The following is a 17484-nucleotide window of genomic DNA, read 5'->3' on the forward strand; positions in this document are numbered from 1 at the left end:
TACCATGAAATTACTCTTTTTGTGTGTGGGTGGGGGGGCTGCCATGTTACATGTTTTACGAGGGTCTGCTCTGAAATGGCTTTGGTGTTTTTGAGGGACCAACAGTGTGTGTGTGTGTGTGTGTGTGTGTGTGTGTGTGTGTGTGTGTGTGTGTGTGTGAGTTCATTGTGAACCAGACCACGTACTGTGGCAGCTGGGCAGGAGCTGGGACTCTGCGTTAAAATTATCCTCCACAAAAAAAAAACTTCAGGGCATCAAACAATAAGAACGAGCTGGAGATCCAGCTGTGAGGAGTTTGCAGCTCAGCTCCGTGGTGCAGAGCGACGCCTGTTTCAGTGACAGCAGCAGGATCCAGTTTCAAACGTTTTCACTCTGCCTCAGCACATCCTGCTTCTCTCTCAGCACAGAGATCAAAATACAGAAATGCAAGTTGGGTTATTTCTTTATCTTAGAACCCAGTGGAAAGCTCCTGATCCTCCTCCACATGTAAACACGTTAACTGCACAGCAGCTGTTAGCAAAGACAGCAGGGTCAGTGACACTCGTAATTCATTCTCCATGTTGTTTCTACTCTGGTCTGAGGCTGGATGTTTTCATGGTAAAGGAGGTCATGTGACAGGAAACTGACGAATCAGTGAAGGCTACTCTGTGACCACGAGGAGGTTGTGAGCGTCTACGTCATCTATAAAATTGGGATTTTGTTAAACAGCATCATATAAAATGACGACAAGATATTATTTAGTTTGTAACCAAACACCATCGACGATCAGTAAATCCTGCACAGCAGCCTGGAGACAGGAGCCCTCAGGAAAAACACACAAAACTGTGCCTGTCTCTGCTCCGCCCTGCAATTACTCACAGCCTCACACATCCATCAGCCACAGAGCGAGCTGCACACACACTGAGGGCGTCACCGCCTCACACATCCAACAACATGCAAACACACTGACCACACAGAATTCACATATTAAGACATTAGAACAGAAAATGCCAGTTGTGTGCAGGAGTGACTCTGAGGAACCGATCCCTCTGGTCCGAGCAACTTCATCAAACTAAAGTGGTTTCTTATATTAATAATTCAAGCATCAGGGACGAGATGCAGAGCACTTACACGTTTTATATTCTCTCAACTGGTGCAGATGGAGGTTTAGTGCCTTGCTCGAGGGCGACAGTTAACAGCTGATTAGCAGCTCAGAGGCAGTAAAACAGTCTCAAAGGTTCATGTTTGAAAGTGACACTCACTGGCTGTTTGTGGTCAAAGAAGCAGGGGAGTGATACTGACTCTCACCTCTTTTTAGATTCATGATTTAAAGGAATATTTGGATCTGCTTCACCTGGAGCAGGGCGGCACGGTGGTTCAGTGGCTTGTCCATGTGGCGTTTGCATGTTCTACTTGTATGATTCCTCCATGTACTCCGGCCTCCTCCCACACGCCACAGACGTGCACCTCTAAACTACCTGCAGGTGTGAATGTGAGCGTGTCTCTGTCATAGACTGTAAGTAAAGATGGACGACGCTGTCCTGGACAAGAACGACAACGCCGCCATCTCACGTGTTTCACATCATTTTCCTGTGCAGTGCTGGAGCCAATCACAAGTCAGCGTCGGACGTCCCGTCGCTGGCCGGCGCCAGTGTGTCTTTGAAAAACGGTTCTTCACTGAAGCGCAATGCATCGTCCAGAAAAAGCCATTTAATGCCACGTTACAGTTCATATCTCCAGCTGAGTCCTGACACCCTCCTGTGACAAGATGCAACGTTCAACCTCCACATCTCCAGACAGATGACCAGAGAGGAGAATGAGGTCTCACAGGGTGTGTGTGTGTGTGTGTGTGTGTCTGTGTGTGTGTCTGTGTGTGGGTGTGTGTGTTGGGAGGCTCACTGTGTCATTTTCTCTATTTTAACAGACAGTAAACCATCACGTTGTGTTTTAGCTGAGACAACAGCTAAAGGTCACGCCTGTGGTCTGTGGTCTGTCTTCTCTGGCCCACAGCGCTTCATGTGCTGCCGCTGCCGCTGCTGCTGCCGCTGCCGCCGCTGCCGCTGCTGTCATGGAAAAACTACGCAGCCAAACTGGTGTTTTTCTTTTTCTCAAAGTTACAGATTCTGTGGTAATTTAGGCGTTTTTTGTTTTCTTTCTAGACGGATGAACCCTGCAGCGGAATCTGCTTGTTGCAGCAGGGAAAGTACCGGAAATCAGCGAGATCAAGATAAAGACAACATCTATGGCAGCGACGCGTCTCTGTGGGGAGACTGGCAGTATTGTGCAGCTCAGGGTTTTCTCCGACGCCATTATGACAACATGTTTGTGTTTACGCCCCGGTGTGTGTGCGGCGGTGGATATTCTTCCCACTGACCAACATCCTGGCAAACAAAGGACGTTCTGTGCCCTGAACAGGAGGACGACTCCAACCAGGAGCCGACGAGGGAAACGGAGGCTTTTCTACATCGCCATGGATACACATGCGACTTTAATAATCACAATAATAATAAGTATTTAGATATTTTAAGTGTGTTAGTAATACATGTGAACCGTCGGGTTCCTCTGAACCTCAGAGTCAGAAATGTGGGTTTTTAAACACACACACAATGCTTCTGAAATCACGTCAGTGCAGAAAGCTGCTGTGTTTTTAATTAATCATTAACAATTAAAGGCATAAAAAGCCACTGTTCACTTGCTGCTTCCTTCACACAGGAACATGTGTGTCTCATTAACCACAAGGCCAATGAAACCGGGCCAAACGGGCCTGTAAACTAATGCCAGCAAATTTACATGAAATTGCAGCACTTGTGCCTGAAGCAGCAAACTGAGACTCAGGCTCTGGTTCTGCTGAACAAGCTGATGTTAACATGTTAACACGGAACGCACACGTTTACCATCGTGCTCCTTCACACCAGCAAGAAAACTGATGAGCCCAGTTTCCCCAAACAAACAGAGCTCGACCCGTATGGGTTTGGTTTTAGGGGCTGATGCAGATTCCAATATTGGGGAGTAAAATATTTGCGATGAAGGCTGATGTTAAAAAACATTTTGGCAATGATTCCTAAAATGTTGTCATCAAACTGTGACACTTTTAACCATAAACTTTAGTGTGAATAACTTTAAACAACGTTTGTGTTTGTTCTGTACAATACATGTTTTAAAGATATATGTAGCGCTCTAGTTGTAATATTAATATTTGGAATTTAAAACCTTTCCAAAAGTTGATTTAATTTTAATGATGCTTCGTGACAAACGTGACATATTCAATTCATCCCCGGTCTAAAGCGTTTGTGTATTATTGTGTCTCTGCTGTGTTCTTACGTAATTGCTTTGCGACACAGGAATGACAGACGGACACTGGCCACGTATCCAGGACGACCACAAACACAACGTTCCCACAGAGTCGATCTGTTTCCCCTGTGTTCGCCGTCCATACAATCTGGGGCCAAATATAAAAATAACTTTTTTTCTTTTCAGGTCAGGGGAAGGGTTCGGGTTCGAACAATGGAGAGACGGCGGAGGTGAAAGTCGTCCAGTTATAATCAAAGAGGAAGGATGTGAGGAAGGAAAGCAGAGGATGGAGATAGTAACAGTGTGTGTGTGTGTGTGTGTGTGTGTGTCACGCTCAGAAGTGCAGCCAAAGCGCCCGGGGGACTTGAACCTCGATCAAAGCGTTTGACGCACTGAGGGAAGAGCGACTGAACAAGCTCAAGACCACAACGGTTTAATTCAAACGACCAATCAGAGGGCTCCGTGTAACCTGTGACACGAGAGATGTGGATGCCCCGACTGAGCGCTCGCTGTCGGAGACTCAAGCCGACTCAGCAGAAACGTTCTTATCTACTTCAGGTTTTCTGTGTCAGGTTGTGAGTTACGTTCCGAGACAACGACATGATCACCGACCTGATCAGGACACACTGGTTCTGAAGCCTCTTCCACAGTGAGCGGTAGCACTCGTTGGCAACAGCGAAGATGTGCGGGGAGATTTCCCCAAGGTGGTGTCGGCTGTAGAGCTCCACCGCCGGCCGGTCGTACAGCCCGGGAAGCGTCTGGTAAGGGTTCACCGCCGCCAGGATGGAGCCGATGTACGTCTGCGGATCAGGAGAGAGAAGAAGTGTTAGAAACATAAACATGAATAATTAGAATCATATATATACGTCTTCGACAACCAGTTCAGAGTTTATGTCTCAGTCTCTGGTTTCAAGTCTCCTTCAAAACAGCTGTTGTTCATTTCGTGAATTGCGATCATTCAGAGTCAAACAGACCAAACCAAGATGGCGCTGGACAAGATGAGAAACTGAGGCTTCCGAACGACTCACAAACCAACGGGTGACGTCACGGTTGATACTGGGTAGTGAGGTCGCCTTGACCTTGAGCTTTCCCTCCCTTAGAGGATATAAAAACAGGGCTTGGACGTCATGATTGACAGCTGTCACTGACTCGTGTGACTCCAAATGACGTCAACAACCCAGAATGGAGACACCAGAGTGGAGACTTGTCTTCAATCTGTATTTACAGAGTTTCTCTATAATATTGTGAGGTCTTGAAAAAGTAAACAAAAAGCTAAACAAATAAAACTGAATTTAGTTGAATTAAACAGGAAAACAGGAAAACAGGACGCAAGAAACATTCTGCTTCTGCAAAATGGAGTAAAACTGAAAAGGAAAGAAGTTACTACTCAGTGCAGGAAGTTGAAAACCTCTCAGGTAATCTGAGCGAAACCTCGGAGCCGATACGTCATTACTTCTCATTTAATAAGCAGCGAGACAGAGAGGCAGACCGATCAGAGCAAATTACATCTCCGCTGCCTGTCGCTGCTCAGGTGGAAGCACACACGGGCCAAAGGCTTCGCATAATCCAATTTATCGGACAAAAGCACAGAGTCATAAAAGCCCTATTAAGCTCCCAGGAAGGTGGACGACAGCAAACATGACACGTGACCTCTGCAACGCACAAAACCTCCTTCCCCGGTTCCACTCAGTCGGGAAAACCCAAATATGAACACATCAGACTTTTTCACATTTCACATTTCGAAGCAAAAACAAACCAAACGGCTGAAGCTTGTGAAGCCGGGGACGGGGGAGGGGGAGTTGTTTTCTTGGCAGAGGCTGCAGTGTGGTGGTGGTGGTGACTCATGGATAATAGAGTTGGAAAAAGGCGGCACATCAGCCTGCATCTGTGACAGAACCAACAGATATTTCTTAAAAAGTCTTAAAAGGTTACAGCGGAGTCCCGCGGGTTCTCGGAGACAAGAAGGTGAGGCTGTCAGAAATCCTCATCGTCATCATCGGCCGTGACGCTTCGAGTAGCAGCGACGCTCAGAGAAGCATTAAGCTGCTTTTATTTAAGCATAAAAACACCGATGCTGTCAAAACCGAAGAGACGTTTTCCATCTTTCAGACATGCTTACGTCCATAAAACCCCCAAAAACATTTCACTGGTCGTTAAAAAATAATTGTTTGGCCCATGTCCCCATCTGCTAACATGGAGGAGGCGGGGTTTATGAGCGATACCAAAGCCAGCCACCAGGAGGTGTTCATCAACCTGACCTTCACTCATCCTTTAAATCCAAACATCTCACACAGTTTAATCCCAGTTTCTGGAGAATGAGAACATTTTTCGCTCGTGCGACTTGAACCTGAAGTGAAAGTCTCATCACGGTGGTTTCGTAGAGTTCCCATAAACACGCATTGGAGACGACTGGTGGAGGAAAGGGACGAGACGCGTTAAGACGAGAGAGAAAGCAGAGAGCGTCTCCATCTGGCAGCCAACGTCTCGTCAAACCTCTCCGACATCTTTCCCGCTCGCGCTCGCGTTCACGCTGTTTATTTTTGCTGCGACTCAAGTTTATGATATTAAAGTTTAGCTTCAAAGTTCAGACTGTAGCAGGTAAATTAAAAACAGAACTTCAGTCCTTATTACGGAGGTGACTTAGAGAAAGTGTTTATTTTGGAAGGATCGGAAGAGGAGGAAAAAGAAGCCTGAGGTGAAACCAGTGCTCTGAGGCGGAGAACTCCCATTACAGCCATAACAATAATAACTAGGTTAATGGCCATGCCGGCTGTATGCACAGTGTGGGGCATGGAGACAATACTAGAAATAATCTCATCCTGATGAAGCTAAGTTTCAGCTGAGCAGTTTGTTGTACGAAAACACAACATTATAGTGTAAATACAGGAAAACACTTTAAAATCTGTTCATAAATTGCAGATGCGTGTCCGCCCGTACTGTGGTTATGGACGATGGTACCAGCAGATACAGAAAGGTACTCTCCGTATTCCATGTCTGGCAGTAGCTGTATAAACCTGGCAGGTCGTACGTACTACGTGTGTACTACTAAGTGTGTATAAACACGCAGCCCTGCTGGCTGTGCTCACAGAAGGTGTGAACGACCCGGCTGCTACTTCCTGGACAAACATCCTGTTTAAACAAGACGAGATCAGAGACAGTTTTCTCGTCCGTCCATGCGACCTTCATTTGACAAAATATCTCCGTCCAGACGAAGACAACGAAACGACAACAAAACGCTCAAACAGTGCCGGGCCAGTAGATGGCGACAAAGTCTCCATCAACGATCGGTTGGACCACAGCGTTCTTCTCTGGTACTGGATGGATCGTTGATGGAGACTCTATCGCCATCTACTGGTCCGGCATTGTTTGAGCGTTTGTAGTCGTTTTGACCCCCGAGCTCCTCATTGAACCCCCTGTGCTAATCCCCCCCCCCCACCTGCCCCCCCACTGCCCCTCGCCACTCAGACGGCCCACTGACTGACTGACCTACATTCAGCCTGGATACAAATCCATTTGAATGGCAGTTGAGGTGAATGTATTTACATGACAAACACAGGCTGACCTGCCAGAGTGTGTGGTTGTTATAGTAATGTACTGTGGATCATACATTACTGTGTGTGTGTGTGTGTGTGTGTGTGTGTGTGTTATCTCTCTCACAACATGGCAGCTCTGCTCAGGAGGTCGGTTCATCCTCTGCCAGCGGTGTAAACAGTTCACAGTCGGACTGATCTCTGGCTCCGAGGCTCACGAGCGTCACTCAGCTCGTGTGTAAACGTTTCTCCTGATGCTTGTGATGCTTCACGTCGTGTTTGGGATTTTTACTTGAGCTCTTGTAAACACACGAGGAAAAAAGACTCGACCTTTGCCTCCCTGTGCACTTGTTGGACACTTTACCTGGTTTCGTTTTACACCGAGGTTCAGCCGAGTGAGTTTCACACCAGACGGTTGGTTTGTGTCACTAAGACTTCAAAATAAAGTCCTGCCCTCAACTCGACGAATTACAACCAGTTGGACTCAATTAAATCTCCCCGTGGCTCCGACCTGGTAACAGTTACCACGGCAGCACCTTGGCTGCCACTCTCATCAGAAGCCCCCCCCATTGGCTGATGTGATTTACTGTGGCCCCTCGTCCTCCGTGCCTGGTGTCAAATACTCCACATTTCGTTGCCGTACCACAGAGGTGACGCAAGAAACGCGATACTCACTTGAGTGTTTGTTTGACACATTGAACCTGCGGCACTTTGGACTGTGGACGTTCAGTTTCACACATCGACTTTAGTGGGATGTGATACTTTTGTACCGACGCCACCAACATCACGTGTTCAGACATCTTTAACATTTGCTGTTTGGCAAAAGGTCTGAAAGCAGCTTTATTGAATTTAATTAGATTGTATTTACCACTTGAGTCCAATGACAGAGGTCTGGAACGTGCGGAGGATCTTGCTGCAGGAGCGTTTAGTTTCTAGAGATATTTTAATACTTCTGATTGGGATGAAACGTAACTTCTGGCTGCACCGTAGAGTGGAGTCACTTCAGTTTTGGGACAAATGGCAGATACCTGGCCTAACGTGGCTCTTCTGTTTGTCGACAGTTTGCAGTTACAGCGACGTCCATGTTTACAGAGAGGCGTCAGTGGCTGTTGATGGTGTAACTATAGAGCTCAGGGAGGCATGCAGGCAAAAAAACAAGATCTCTCTCTGAGACAGATAAATGCAGAAAGTGGGAAATGAAGAACAGATGGAGAGAAAAAATGGAGGATCAGAGGCAAAGCGTCGGCAGGAAATGTAAGCGAGAGGGGAGGAGTGAATCTGCAGCAGTCACTGAGTTACTGGGTCACAAAGACAAATTCCTGCACATTTGTTATTCTTGGCCATCGCAGCGATCCTGCTCTGCTGTTTGTGTTTAATATCACTGCTGACTGACAGAAATCCCACATCTGTGAAAGTCGGGTTGTTCGGGAGAAGAGGATGATTGTTTTACTTTGCTAGAGCCGCTGAAATACACGCACTCGACCAATCAGGACTCAGCTGTCAATAACGACGTCGCAGCACATTTTGACATTAGCAAATTAGTAATTAAAACCAAACTGATCGGAAACACTTGAACAAACATCAGTGTGAAGAGAACTAAATGACAGAAACCATTTTTACTTTTCAGTTTGGTCTCTGTCCCAGCCGTTAACATGGAAGAGGCAGAGTTTATGACCCATACTGCAGCCAGCCACCAGGGGGCAATCCAGATGTTCTGGCTTCATTTTGGGGAGCTGTCATGTCGTCTGTCTTTATTTAGAGAGGATGATTTCTATTGATTCCATCGTTTTTTTTCAATTTTTTTGGAAAATAAATGATCAGATTTTTCTTTTACTCATTTATTGCACGACTGCTTTCACAGGAAGTGACATGAGCCCCGGTTATTTGTAAACACAGCTGAAAGGAAATGACATCAGGACAGTGTGTGGTGCGGTGACTCTTCTTTGGCTGGAGGACGGTTTCTCCACATCTGACTGTGATCAGGACGCCGAGCTGGACTCGTCTGGAAGCTCACGTGCACACGCTCCTATAAGGACACAGTGTGTAGCTGTGTGTGTGTGGCCAGTACGTGTGTGTGTGTGTTTATGCATGAGGAGACCAGATATCTACTGTGGGAATAAAGGGACGTGTGTGTAAATGAACTCTTTCTGCACTTTCTTTGTAAGCTTGTTTTTTTAAACTGCCGTCTGAATAAAGTTTATTGTTTGAGCTGGAGAGCAGCAGCGCTCTTCATCTGCTGTTTGGTCTCTGCAGCCACCTGCAATTCACCCCCGCCTCAAAGCCACGCATCAGTCCCAACACTCAAAAGAACCAAAGCTGTGTCCTGGAAAACAAGCAGCAGATTGAAAGCACATAGATCATGTTTGCTGACGGCTGACTCTCACATGTGCAGCTCGATTCTGCACGGTCGAGCCGAATGACCCCGGGACCAGGTCGGCCTGTCAGGGGGCGACCCCGTCCTGGTGGGAATTACGTGTTGTCTGAAACGTTGTGGACGGTTCAGAATGTTTTTTAAGTCCTGTCGTCACATTAGATTCAACAGAGCTTCGTTGTCTCAGATTAGAATCTGTTGTTGTCTCTCAGTAAGTTAAGCTATAAGTCATTATAGAAATAAGCAGACACCATAAAATAACAGACGCATTCTTCATTAGAGAAATACAAACTCTGTAGAAGTCCAGACGGCATCTTCCAACATTTTCCCGACTCCATGGCCGACAACTGGGAGAAGCCCAAACTGCTGCATGGACATCAACTGAGCAATGAAAAGTGTGAAACCCACATTAGTCAGTGAGGAGCCTGCAGCTGCATCTTCTTCACAGATGCAGAACAACTTTCACTTTGTGCCGATCACTCTGAGGTTTAAAGACTCCGCTGTACAGAACGTGTGAGAATAATAAACCTGTCACTGCAATTAATCACAAACCAAAGCACTAAATGTAAACAGAGACAAAATACCCCGGGAAGGAATTTGCTGCCATTAGATGACGTTATTCTAAATGTATGTGTTTAAAATGTATGTGTTTAAAATGTATGTTTGAAATGCATGTGTGAGAGAATGTGTATGAAAGTCTGAAAGTGTGTGTTTGAGAGAGAGGGACAGTACAGGGCAACCGAGGAAGTCAGAGATTCCTGAGAGAGAGAGAGAGATAGTGTGTGTGTGTGTGTGTGTGTGTGTGTGTGTGTGTGTGTGTGTGTGTGTGTGTGTGTGTGTGTGTGTGTGTGTGTGTGCACGTTTCAACTGGAATCCACACAGGAGACGAGTGAGGCCACCAGTCGACAGCACAGCTGGTTACAATCACAGGAGCTAAAGACTGCATACACACACACACACACACACACACACACACACACACACACACACACACACACACACACACACACACACACACACACACACACACACACACACACACACACCAGTGTGGAAGCCTCCAGGCTAAATTTCCAATTCATCTATGTCATGCCAACTCTAAAGTAAAGCAGCTTTAGCACTGAGGCTAGCTGCTAGCTGCTAGTTCAAAACTAAAACATTATTTGTTCCAGTATAATCACCATAATCATCATCATCATCATCATCAAAATGTTCTTTTAAAGTCTTAAATGTAAACACTGTAATCGTAATGTAATCAAACACAGAAAGTCTTTTTAAAAGCCACAGCATCAACTCATTAATTCTGCTTGTCTGACTCTCAGAAGTCAGCAGGGGTGCTTTCAGAAATTCCGGGGCCTCTGACAGGTTATGGCATCGGGGCCCCTTGCTCTAATGCATCTGACTTCATGCGTTTATGCACACTTCACCTCTCTCTGCCCTTTTCTTCACACCACACACGTTCCCAGGAAGTGAAGAAACTAAAGTAAAGTCAGGAACTTTATCTGTGTTTCCTGCAGCTCTCAGATTTTAGAAGCGTGTGTCCCTGGCATGACCGTCCCTCTAAACGTTTAACTGTGTTGATTAGCTTTTGTCTTTCTTGAAAAACAGGCACGCACACGGGACTCGACACTCGTGTCAAAAGTCAGGACGGATCTCAGGAAGGTAGAAACCACGATGTCCACGAGGACAGAGAAAAAGATGCATGAGCAGCAAAGTGAGAGAATCCAGCCCCTGGACGCTTCCAGAGCTTCATGTGCAGGTACTGGATTTGTCTGTAGTTCAAACTGTCCCATCATAAACTTGACCACATGAACCCAGTCCTTATACCGAACATGAACCCAGAGTTTATTCTGTTTCTATTGGTGTAAAAACTCCACTGATTATGTGCAAAAGGAAGTTAATAAACCTGCATTCACACAGTCCTGAGTTCCCAAACGTTTCATGTAACCTGAAACTACCAGCGTCACCAGTTAAAGTCCAACTTTTAACCTGTTGAACCTTTGATCCGTGTCAGAGCTTGCTGCTGGCTCTGTGGCTTCAGCGCTGTGTTTACGGACCGTCCCGTTGGTCCACCGCGACCCACTTCACTCAAACCTCTCCTCTAATTTTCCCCTTCTGCAGCTTCTGGCCCAGAAAGGGTAAAAAAAAAAGCCCCGTCAGTGTGGAGAATGGGTGTGTGATGAATTGATTGGATAATTTCGACCATGCGGGAGCATTCAGTTGTGATTAAAGTAACTAAATGGCGTTTGTCAAAGGTTACTGCGGCGAATGTGCGCAGGGAGCACAAGGCTGCCTTTGTCGCCGGCTTGTTTTGCTGCAGAAAGTGCTCGGTCAGGTTTGTTCATTAGTCCATAAGTAGAAAATGAGACAGTAATGGTCGGGAGCCATTTGTCCCACATATTCCTTTGTTCTCAGAGTTTAGTCTGACTGGCTCGGCAGGAACAGAGCTGCTTTGTTGTCCAATTAGCTCGCTGTGCAAAGCAGGACGGGAATTAATACTGTGTTAAAACAGCAAAAGAAAAGTACGACTGCTAAGATCCCCGCTACGATCACTGCTGTTTCCACATCCGCTGACCACGACTGCTGCGAAGCCTCCAGAGCTTCAGCGATTAACAAACCAGTCAACGGGCCCAAGCCCCACCCCCGAAGTAGAATATAAAGTATTTAAATATAAAGGGACCATTCTAGGGTAAATAAAACAACAATTTGTGCAATGTAGATGAAAAACACAAGTAGTAATCACTAGAATTATTTACAATATATAAATATATATATAATACTTATATTAAATATATGCCAATAGATCCTTTCACCTAAATCTTACACACTGAACCTTTAAAGCAACATTAGGTCGTTTATATAGTTTAAAATAACAGCTTCAAAATTCTTCTGATGGTACATACACTTATAAAAGGAAGAATGCCACGTCTCTCATCGCCACAGCGCCCCCTGGAGGCCTGGAACTGCAGTATCTAACCGTGGTGTACAACATTTTCTCACTACCTGTAAACCAAACGTGAATTCTTTTGCCATAAAAGATATAATCAACAGATTATGCGATTGTTACATCAGTCATCGGTTTCACACCTGAAGCAACGAAAGCAGTCAGGCAGGTTTCTGCTGCGTCTGTGCACGTTTCCAGTCTGATGCTTATTTAACATCATCCTTTATTTCACACCAGTGAGGCTGTCGACCAACCTTCACTGTCTGTAATAAGGCCGACAGCCAAACGGCTTCTGACGGAACGTTGCTGTGACCTCGGAATACCACACGTCTCTGACAGAAGGTGTGATGATGCAAACCGTAAGAAGCTCTCCACTGTTTTGTGATCGTTCCAGAAGGACGGGCGCTCCTCCTCTGTCTAACTGATCCATCTCTTATCCGTGTGCTGCGTCTAGACCTTTATCTCTGCTGTTACGTAACGATTGAGCAACTTCGGGCATTCGTAGGCGATTCCCACACAGAGAACTTGGAGGAAGGCAGTTTACCCCGATGGGCCGAGTCGTCAACGTGAACGCTCACACGGCAGGTGGACGTCACAGCTCCTGGCTATTCTCAGATCTTCCTCCTGACTTGGCTCAGAATCTTGATTTTTTTTTAAAAGCAAAACCAGATAAGCTAAATTGCAACTGCTTCACCCGTGTCCTTATCTGTCGGCTGCTGTTGAAATCGAGTGTTTTGGGTACGTACGTAGATGTGTCTCTGCTGGTAGCGCAGGAGGAGGTTGTGCATGATGGCGCCGTCATGGAGGTCCTGCAGCGTCGCCATGTCCTCCACCCCTGTGACGCTGCTGTGGTGCATGGGCTGCACCTTCTGCCTGGTGAGCGCATTCTGCTTGTAGGTGTACACCTGCGTCACAAACACAAGATATACACATTTAATTATGTGGCAAGAATATATTGAAAATAACAAACTTCTATCAAATTATTTGGACAAAAAGTGGAAGAATTATTATCCAGAGTTCAGACATTAACAACATCGCCTCAATTCCTTTTTGGTGATGTATTTTCAACCCTTCCGTTTTTTGTTTGCAGTTTCCTCCTGCTCATATTCCAGTTGTCTTTGTGCAGGAGACAGAGGCAGATTGAACGTGGCCCTGGGCTGGAGGAAGGTTTCGGCTGCTCGAGTGTCTGAGGACAAGGTCGAACAGCTTTTCAAGACAAAACAGTTTTAACTGCTTCTCCTACAGTGACGAGTCCAAACTGATGATAACTGAGTGTTGAGTGTCTGATATTGTGTCTACTTTAGGGGACTGATATTTATGTGTGTGTGCACTTTGGTTGCAGATCCAAATAAAAAACGTGAATCTCATGGATTTAAATGTGGTTTCATGAGGGGGCTGTAGGAGAAGGTATCTTTATCTCTGTGTGTGTGTGTGTGTGTGTGTGTGTTTCTTCCCTTTATGCTGAGCTTTGTTTTCAACCTGCATCTCTGTTTGTCTACATTTTAGTTCAGTTACAGTTTCATGTGACGCTGGTGGAGTCGCATCATTCTCGTCATCACTTCGACCACATTTAATAACGACTCTGACTCTCCAGCCAGTGATCACTCGGGAAAGAAACTCTTAATTATGCGTCGTCAGGAGGGGGCTGTAGGAGAAGGTCTACTGAGTCACATTGTAGAAGGCAAACAGTTATATATAAATAAAGATATAGATAAGAGTCAGTGACATCATTTGGTTAATCTGTGATTTTTCTTTTGCTGGAAGTAAAGACGAAAAGAGAGAAACTGGAAACAAAAACCTGCAACAGGCCGATTTCTCTTGTTCTTCAGAGTTTTACACATTTGAACAGTGTCGCTCGGGATGTGTTTTGGATTTTTTTTGCCATTGGACTCTCACCAGGAGTAAAATGAAACTGTGAGCATCGACCACACGTCTCACAAGGTGATTAACACACGCTGAACTCTGGTCGGTCGGTAGGTCGGTGACCTGCCGTGACCAAGCGAGTCAGGGCGACTATTCCTGAAGGAAGCCAGTGTCTGACTGGGAAGTCAATCACATCTGACCCCCCCCCCCCCCCACACTCATATTAACCTCCAAAGCCCCCCCTCAGCATCCTGCCAGGCCTCATTTCTCACATTCCTGCCTCACTGACGCTTCAGGGGAAACTGAATGTCACAGAAACATCTTAACGTGAAATGTGATCGGGTCTTTTCTGTGATGGGTCACGAATGCTGCGGTCGAGACCACCGTGTTCTGACGGATTTATGACGTCCGCAGTGTGTCCGGGTGAGGAAAGCCAAACGTCCGGGGGCACCTGGAGAAATACTGAGCTAAACAACTAAACTAACCAGAGTTTATGATGAGCTCTGTGAGTGTAACCTGCTCTTCACAGTTTCACAGACTGTCCTGTGCAGAGGGAGATAGTTACATAGGAGATAAGTGACTTGTTAGACCTGTTCAGAGCAAACACTGTTTGCATTCAACAGTTGAACAAGTTCAATCTGCCCTGAAGTCCTGAGAGGGAGCTGAGCAAGTGTAAACACACCCTCACCTGTCGTCCTGTTCCTCAAACACTGAAAACCACAGACTGTGAATAAAGATGGACGACGCGGCTCCACTTCCTCCCACTATCCAGAAATGAAGCCAGAATAATCCCGGATACGAACGCTGACATCTTGGGGGAAAGTCGTTATTTGGAGTGAGAGTCGGTGCAGTGTTGATGATGGAGCGGCGCCGTGATGGACGATACAGATGCTCGACCAATCAGCAGTCAGTCTCAGCTGTCAATCATGACATCATAACCAATCTATATACCATCAAGTAACTAATTAAACATCAGTGTGATAATAACTACCTACAATCCTTGATGTAAAAAATGTGTTACACATCTATTTTCATTTTTTTTGTTTGTTCCATGTCCCATTTGCTAACATGGAGGAGACAGGCTTTATGACCTGCAGTGCAGCCAGCCACCAGAGGGCGACACTTTGGCTTCCCTTTCCCACCACGACCACTTGTTTCCCCATAACTCTGCTTTAGCTCCATAGGCCCCCAGTCATTCTGGACCACCTCATGAGCGCCCCCTATGCAACCTTGACGTTTTGGCGGTAGAACCTCTCAGACAGTCTCCGCAGGCCTACCGTGGAGACTCATTAGGTTTCTAATTGGCCCAGTTGTCCTCGCGGGGACGAGGAGGGTCCACGCCTCGGGAACAAAGCGCTGGGGCCCGGGCGCTAAGCCGAGCGACAGATGCTAACGGGAGTAAATCCCTGAGAAACAAAGCCCTTGGACAGCGCTGCAGAGGAGGTGGGTCGTGACCGCTGTACAACAGGCGCTGTTCCAGGATCTGCCAGGATGAAGTTTGTTGTTCTTACTTGAACAGATCAGAAAAGTGAGTTCTCATTGAGCTGGAGGCAATTAGATGATCCTGAGGAACCGAGGAACTCTTATAATGAAACTTATGCATTTTAGCCGTCACTAGTTAGGAAGGTTCACTATAAATGGATATTTATTTATGCATTGTGTAAACAACACATCATTTATGAACCATAAAGACAATAAAGAACTTTAAGAGAAATAACAATGTGACATTTACTGTGATAATTATCCATATTGATATGTTCATATCGTCCAGCCCTGACTTATACGTAAATTTGACAGTTTTCTTTGAATGTAACACTGAATTTGTCAGATTATTATCTTTATCTCTGTGTGTGTGTGTGTGTGTGTGTGTGTCTGTGTGTGTGTGTGTGTGTGTGTTTCTTCCCTTTATGCTGAGCTTTGTTTTCAACCTGCATCTCTGTTTGTCTACATTTTAGTTCAGTTGCAGTTTCATGTGACGCTGGTGGAGTCGCATCATTCTCGTCATCACTTCGACCACATTTAATAACGACTCTGACTCTCCAGCCAGTGATCACTCGGGAAAGAAACTCTTAATTATGCGTCGTCAGGAGGGGAAACTGAGCCCTCGCCGCCCCCTCGCCGCCCCCTCGCCGCCCCCCCACACTCTCTGTCAGACAGTCGACCAGGTAACCCAGCGCCCCCCCCCCCCCTGCATCCTCATCTTCCTCATCAAAAGCAACAGCTGCACTTTGAATCACCATTCATCTCCTGCTGCATTGTCCTGCAGTCAGCTCGGGAGGAGGAGACTGTCTGCTCCGTCAAAAACACTGAAACCCGAGCAAGACAAGAGGAACCCTGCGACCCCCCCGACAGCTCACAGGCTCACTCATGAAAGAACTACTGATGATATAATAATAATCATAATCCTTAGAAAATAAAAGACCTGACACACAATTATTATAATAATGTAAAAGAAGTTAATCCATAAATAAACCTGGATGATAAGTCAAACAGGGGATTCCTGTGTCACTGGAGGTTTCAGGACCTGATTTCTAAGACCCTATAGGTTTTTGTTAGATCCTGTTTTGCTTCCTTTTTTAACCAGAAAGAGCCGGTGTCTCGCACCAAACCCACCACACTACAGGGATTTACTGCTTTAAGGGTTTGGCCGTTGCCTCCAGAGGCTCATCTCCTCTCAGATGGGAGCTGATGGACTCTGAGATGTTCTGCAGGAGGCCTTGAGTCTGAGCCACATTTCAACCACTAGTGGACTCAAACGGCTCAAGTGTCGACCTCATGGTGCTTGTAGAAGTGGAGTCGGACCCAGGTTGTCACTGCCAGAGAAGAATCACTGTGTGGCTAGAAAACCCCAACCCTTCACCTGGAGGTGAATCAGCTCAGCACCTCACGGAGTGTCCAGTGGGTAAACTGTGGTGCGGAGCGTCATTAGCTTCAGTGACCAGCGGCTCTGATGGAGTCTCTGAGTGAGTCGGAGCCCGGTGATAAGAATGTCTTAATCTGCCAGTAAATCTTCAGGACAATACGCCAGCTCAACATGACCCTAAATCCTTCAGCGCTCACATTCACACCTCGTCCTCTGGCAGCGACCCTCAGCCGCTCACACACAGGACGTCTTTGTTAAAGCTGTCGGCACAGGAGGGTGCTGCGGAGTGAATCCACCCAGACACCTCACACAGGAGACGGTTTTCTGGCCTGGGTTTTAAGGCGTCACTTTTTTCAAACTAAACTAAAACGATCTCAGAGTTTTGGCTACGAATCGGTTTTCATCCCCGTCCTGAAAACACATATCACATGACCACTCACGCGTGCAGGTGAACATGCAAACAGCTGTATCATTGAGCAAAGACACAGGGTCGATGTCGTGTTCTTCACCGGAAGATGAGGCTGATTGATTTCTTCATGAATGAGGTCATGTGACAGGAAGCTGACTAATCAGAGGAGGCTACGTCGTGACTAACAAGAACCAATCAGGAAGAGCGTCCACGTCATCGCTTCCAAACATCTCC

At 46.3% G+C, this 17484-nt stretch overlaps 1 protein-coding gene across 2 annotated transcripts in view; it reads right to left on the bottom strand.

Moving 5' to 3' along the window:
* Positions 1–17484, bottom strand: part of myo10 (myosin X) — a 72020-nt gene that overhangs the window by 28562 nt on the left and 25974 nt on the right. For both annotated transcript variants that reach the window (XM_034614172.1, XM_034614173.1), the window contains exons 3-4: positions 12862–13020; positions 3883–4070 (exon numbers count right to left, since the gene is read on the bottom strand). In XM_034614172.1, the coding sequence (XP_034470063.1) occupies positions 3883–4070; positions 12862–13020 (347 nt within the window). The remainder of the gene's footprint in view (positions 1–3882; positions 4071–12861; positions 13021–17484) is intronic.

Source organism: Hippoglossus hippoglossus, chromosome 17, assembly GCF_009819705.1.
Source record: "Hippoglossus hippoglossus isolate fHipHip1 chromosome 17, fHipHip1.pri, whole genome shotgun sequence".
Taxonomy (NCBI): domain Eukaryota; kingdom Metazoa; phylum Chordata; class Actinopteri; order Pleuronectiformes; family Pleuronectidae; genus Hippoglossus; species Hippoglossus hippoglossus.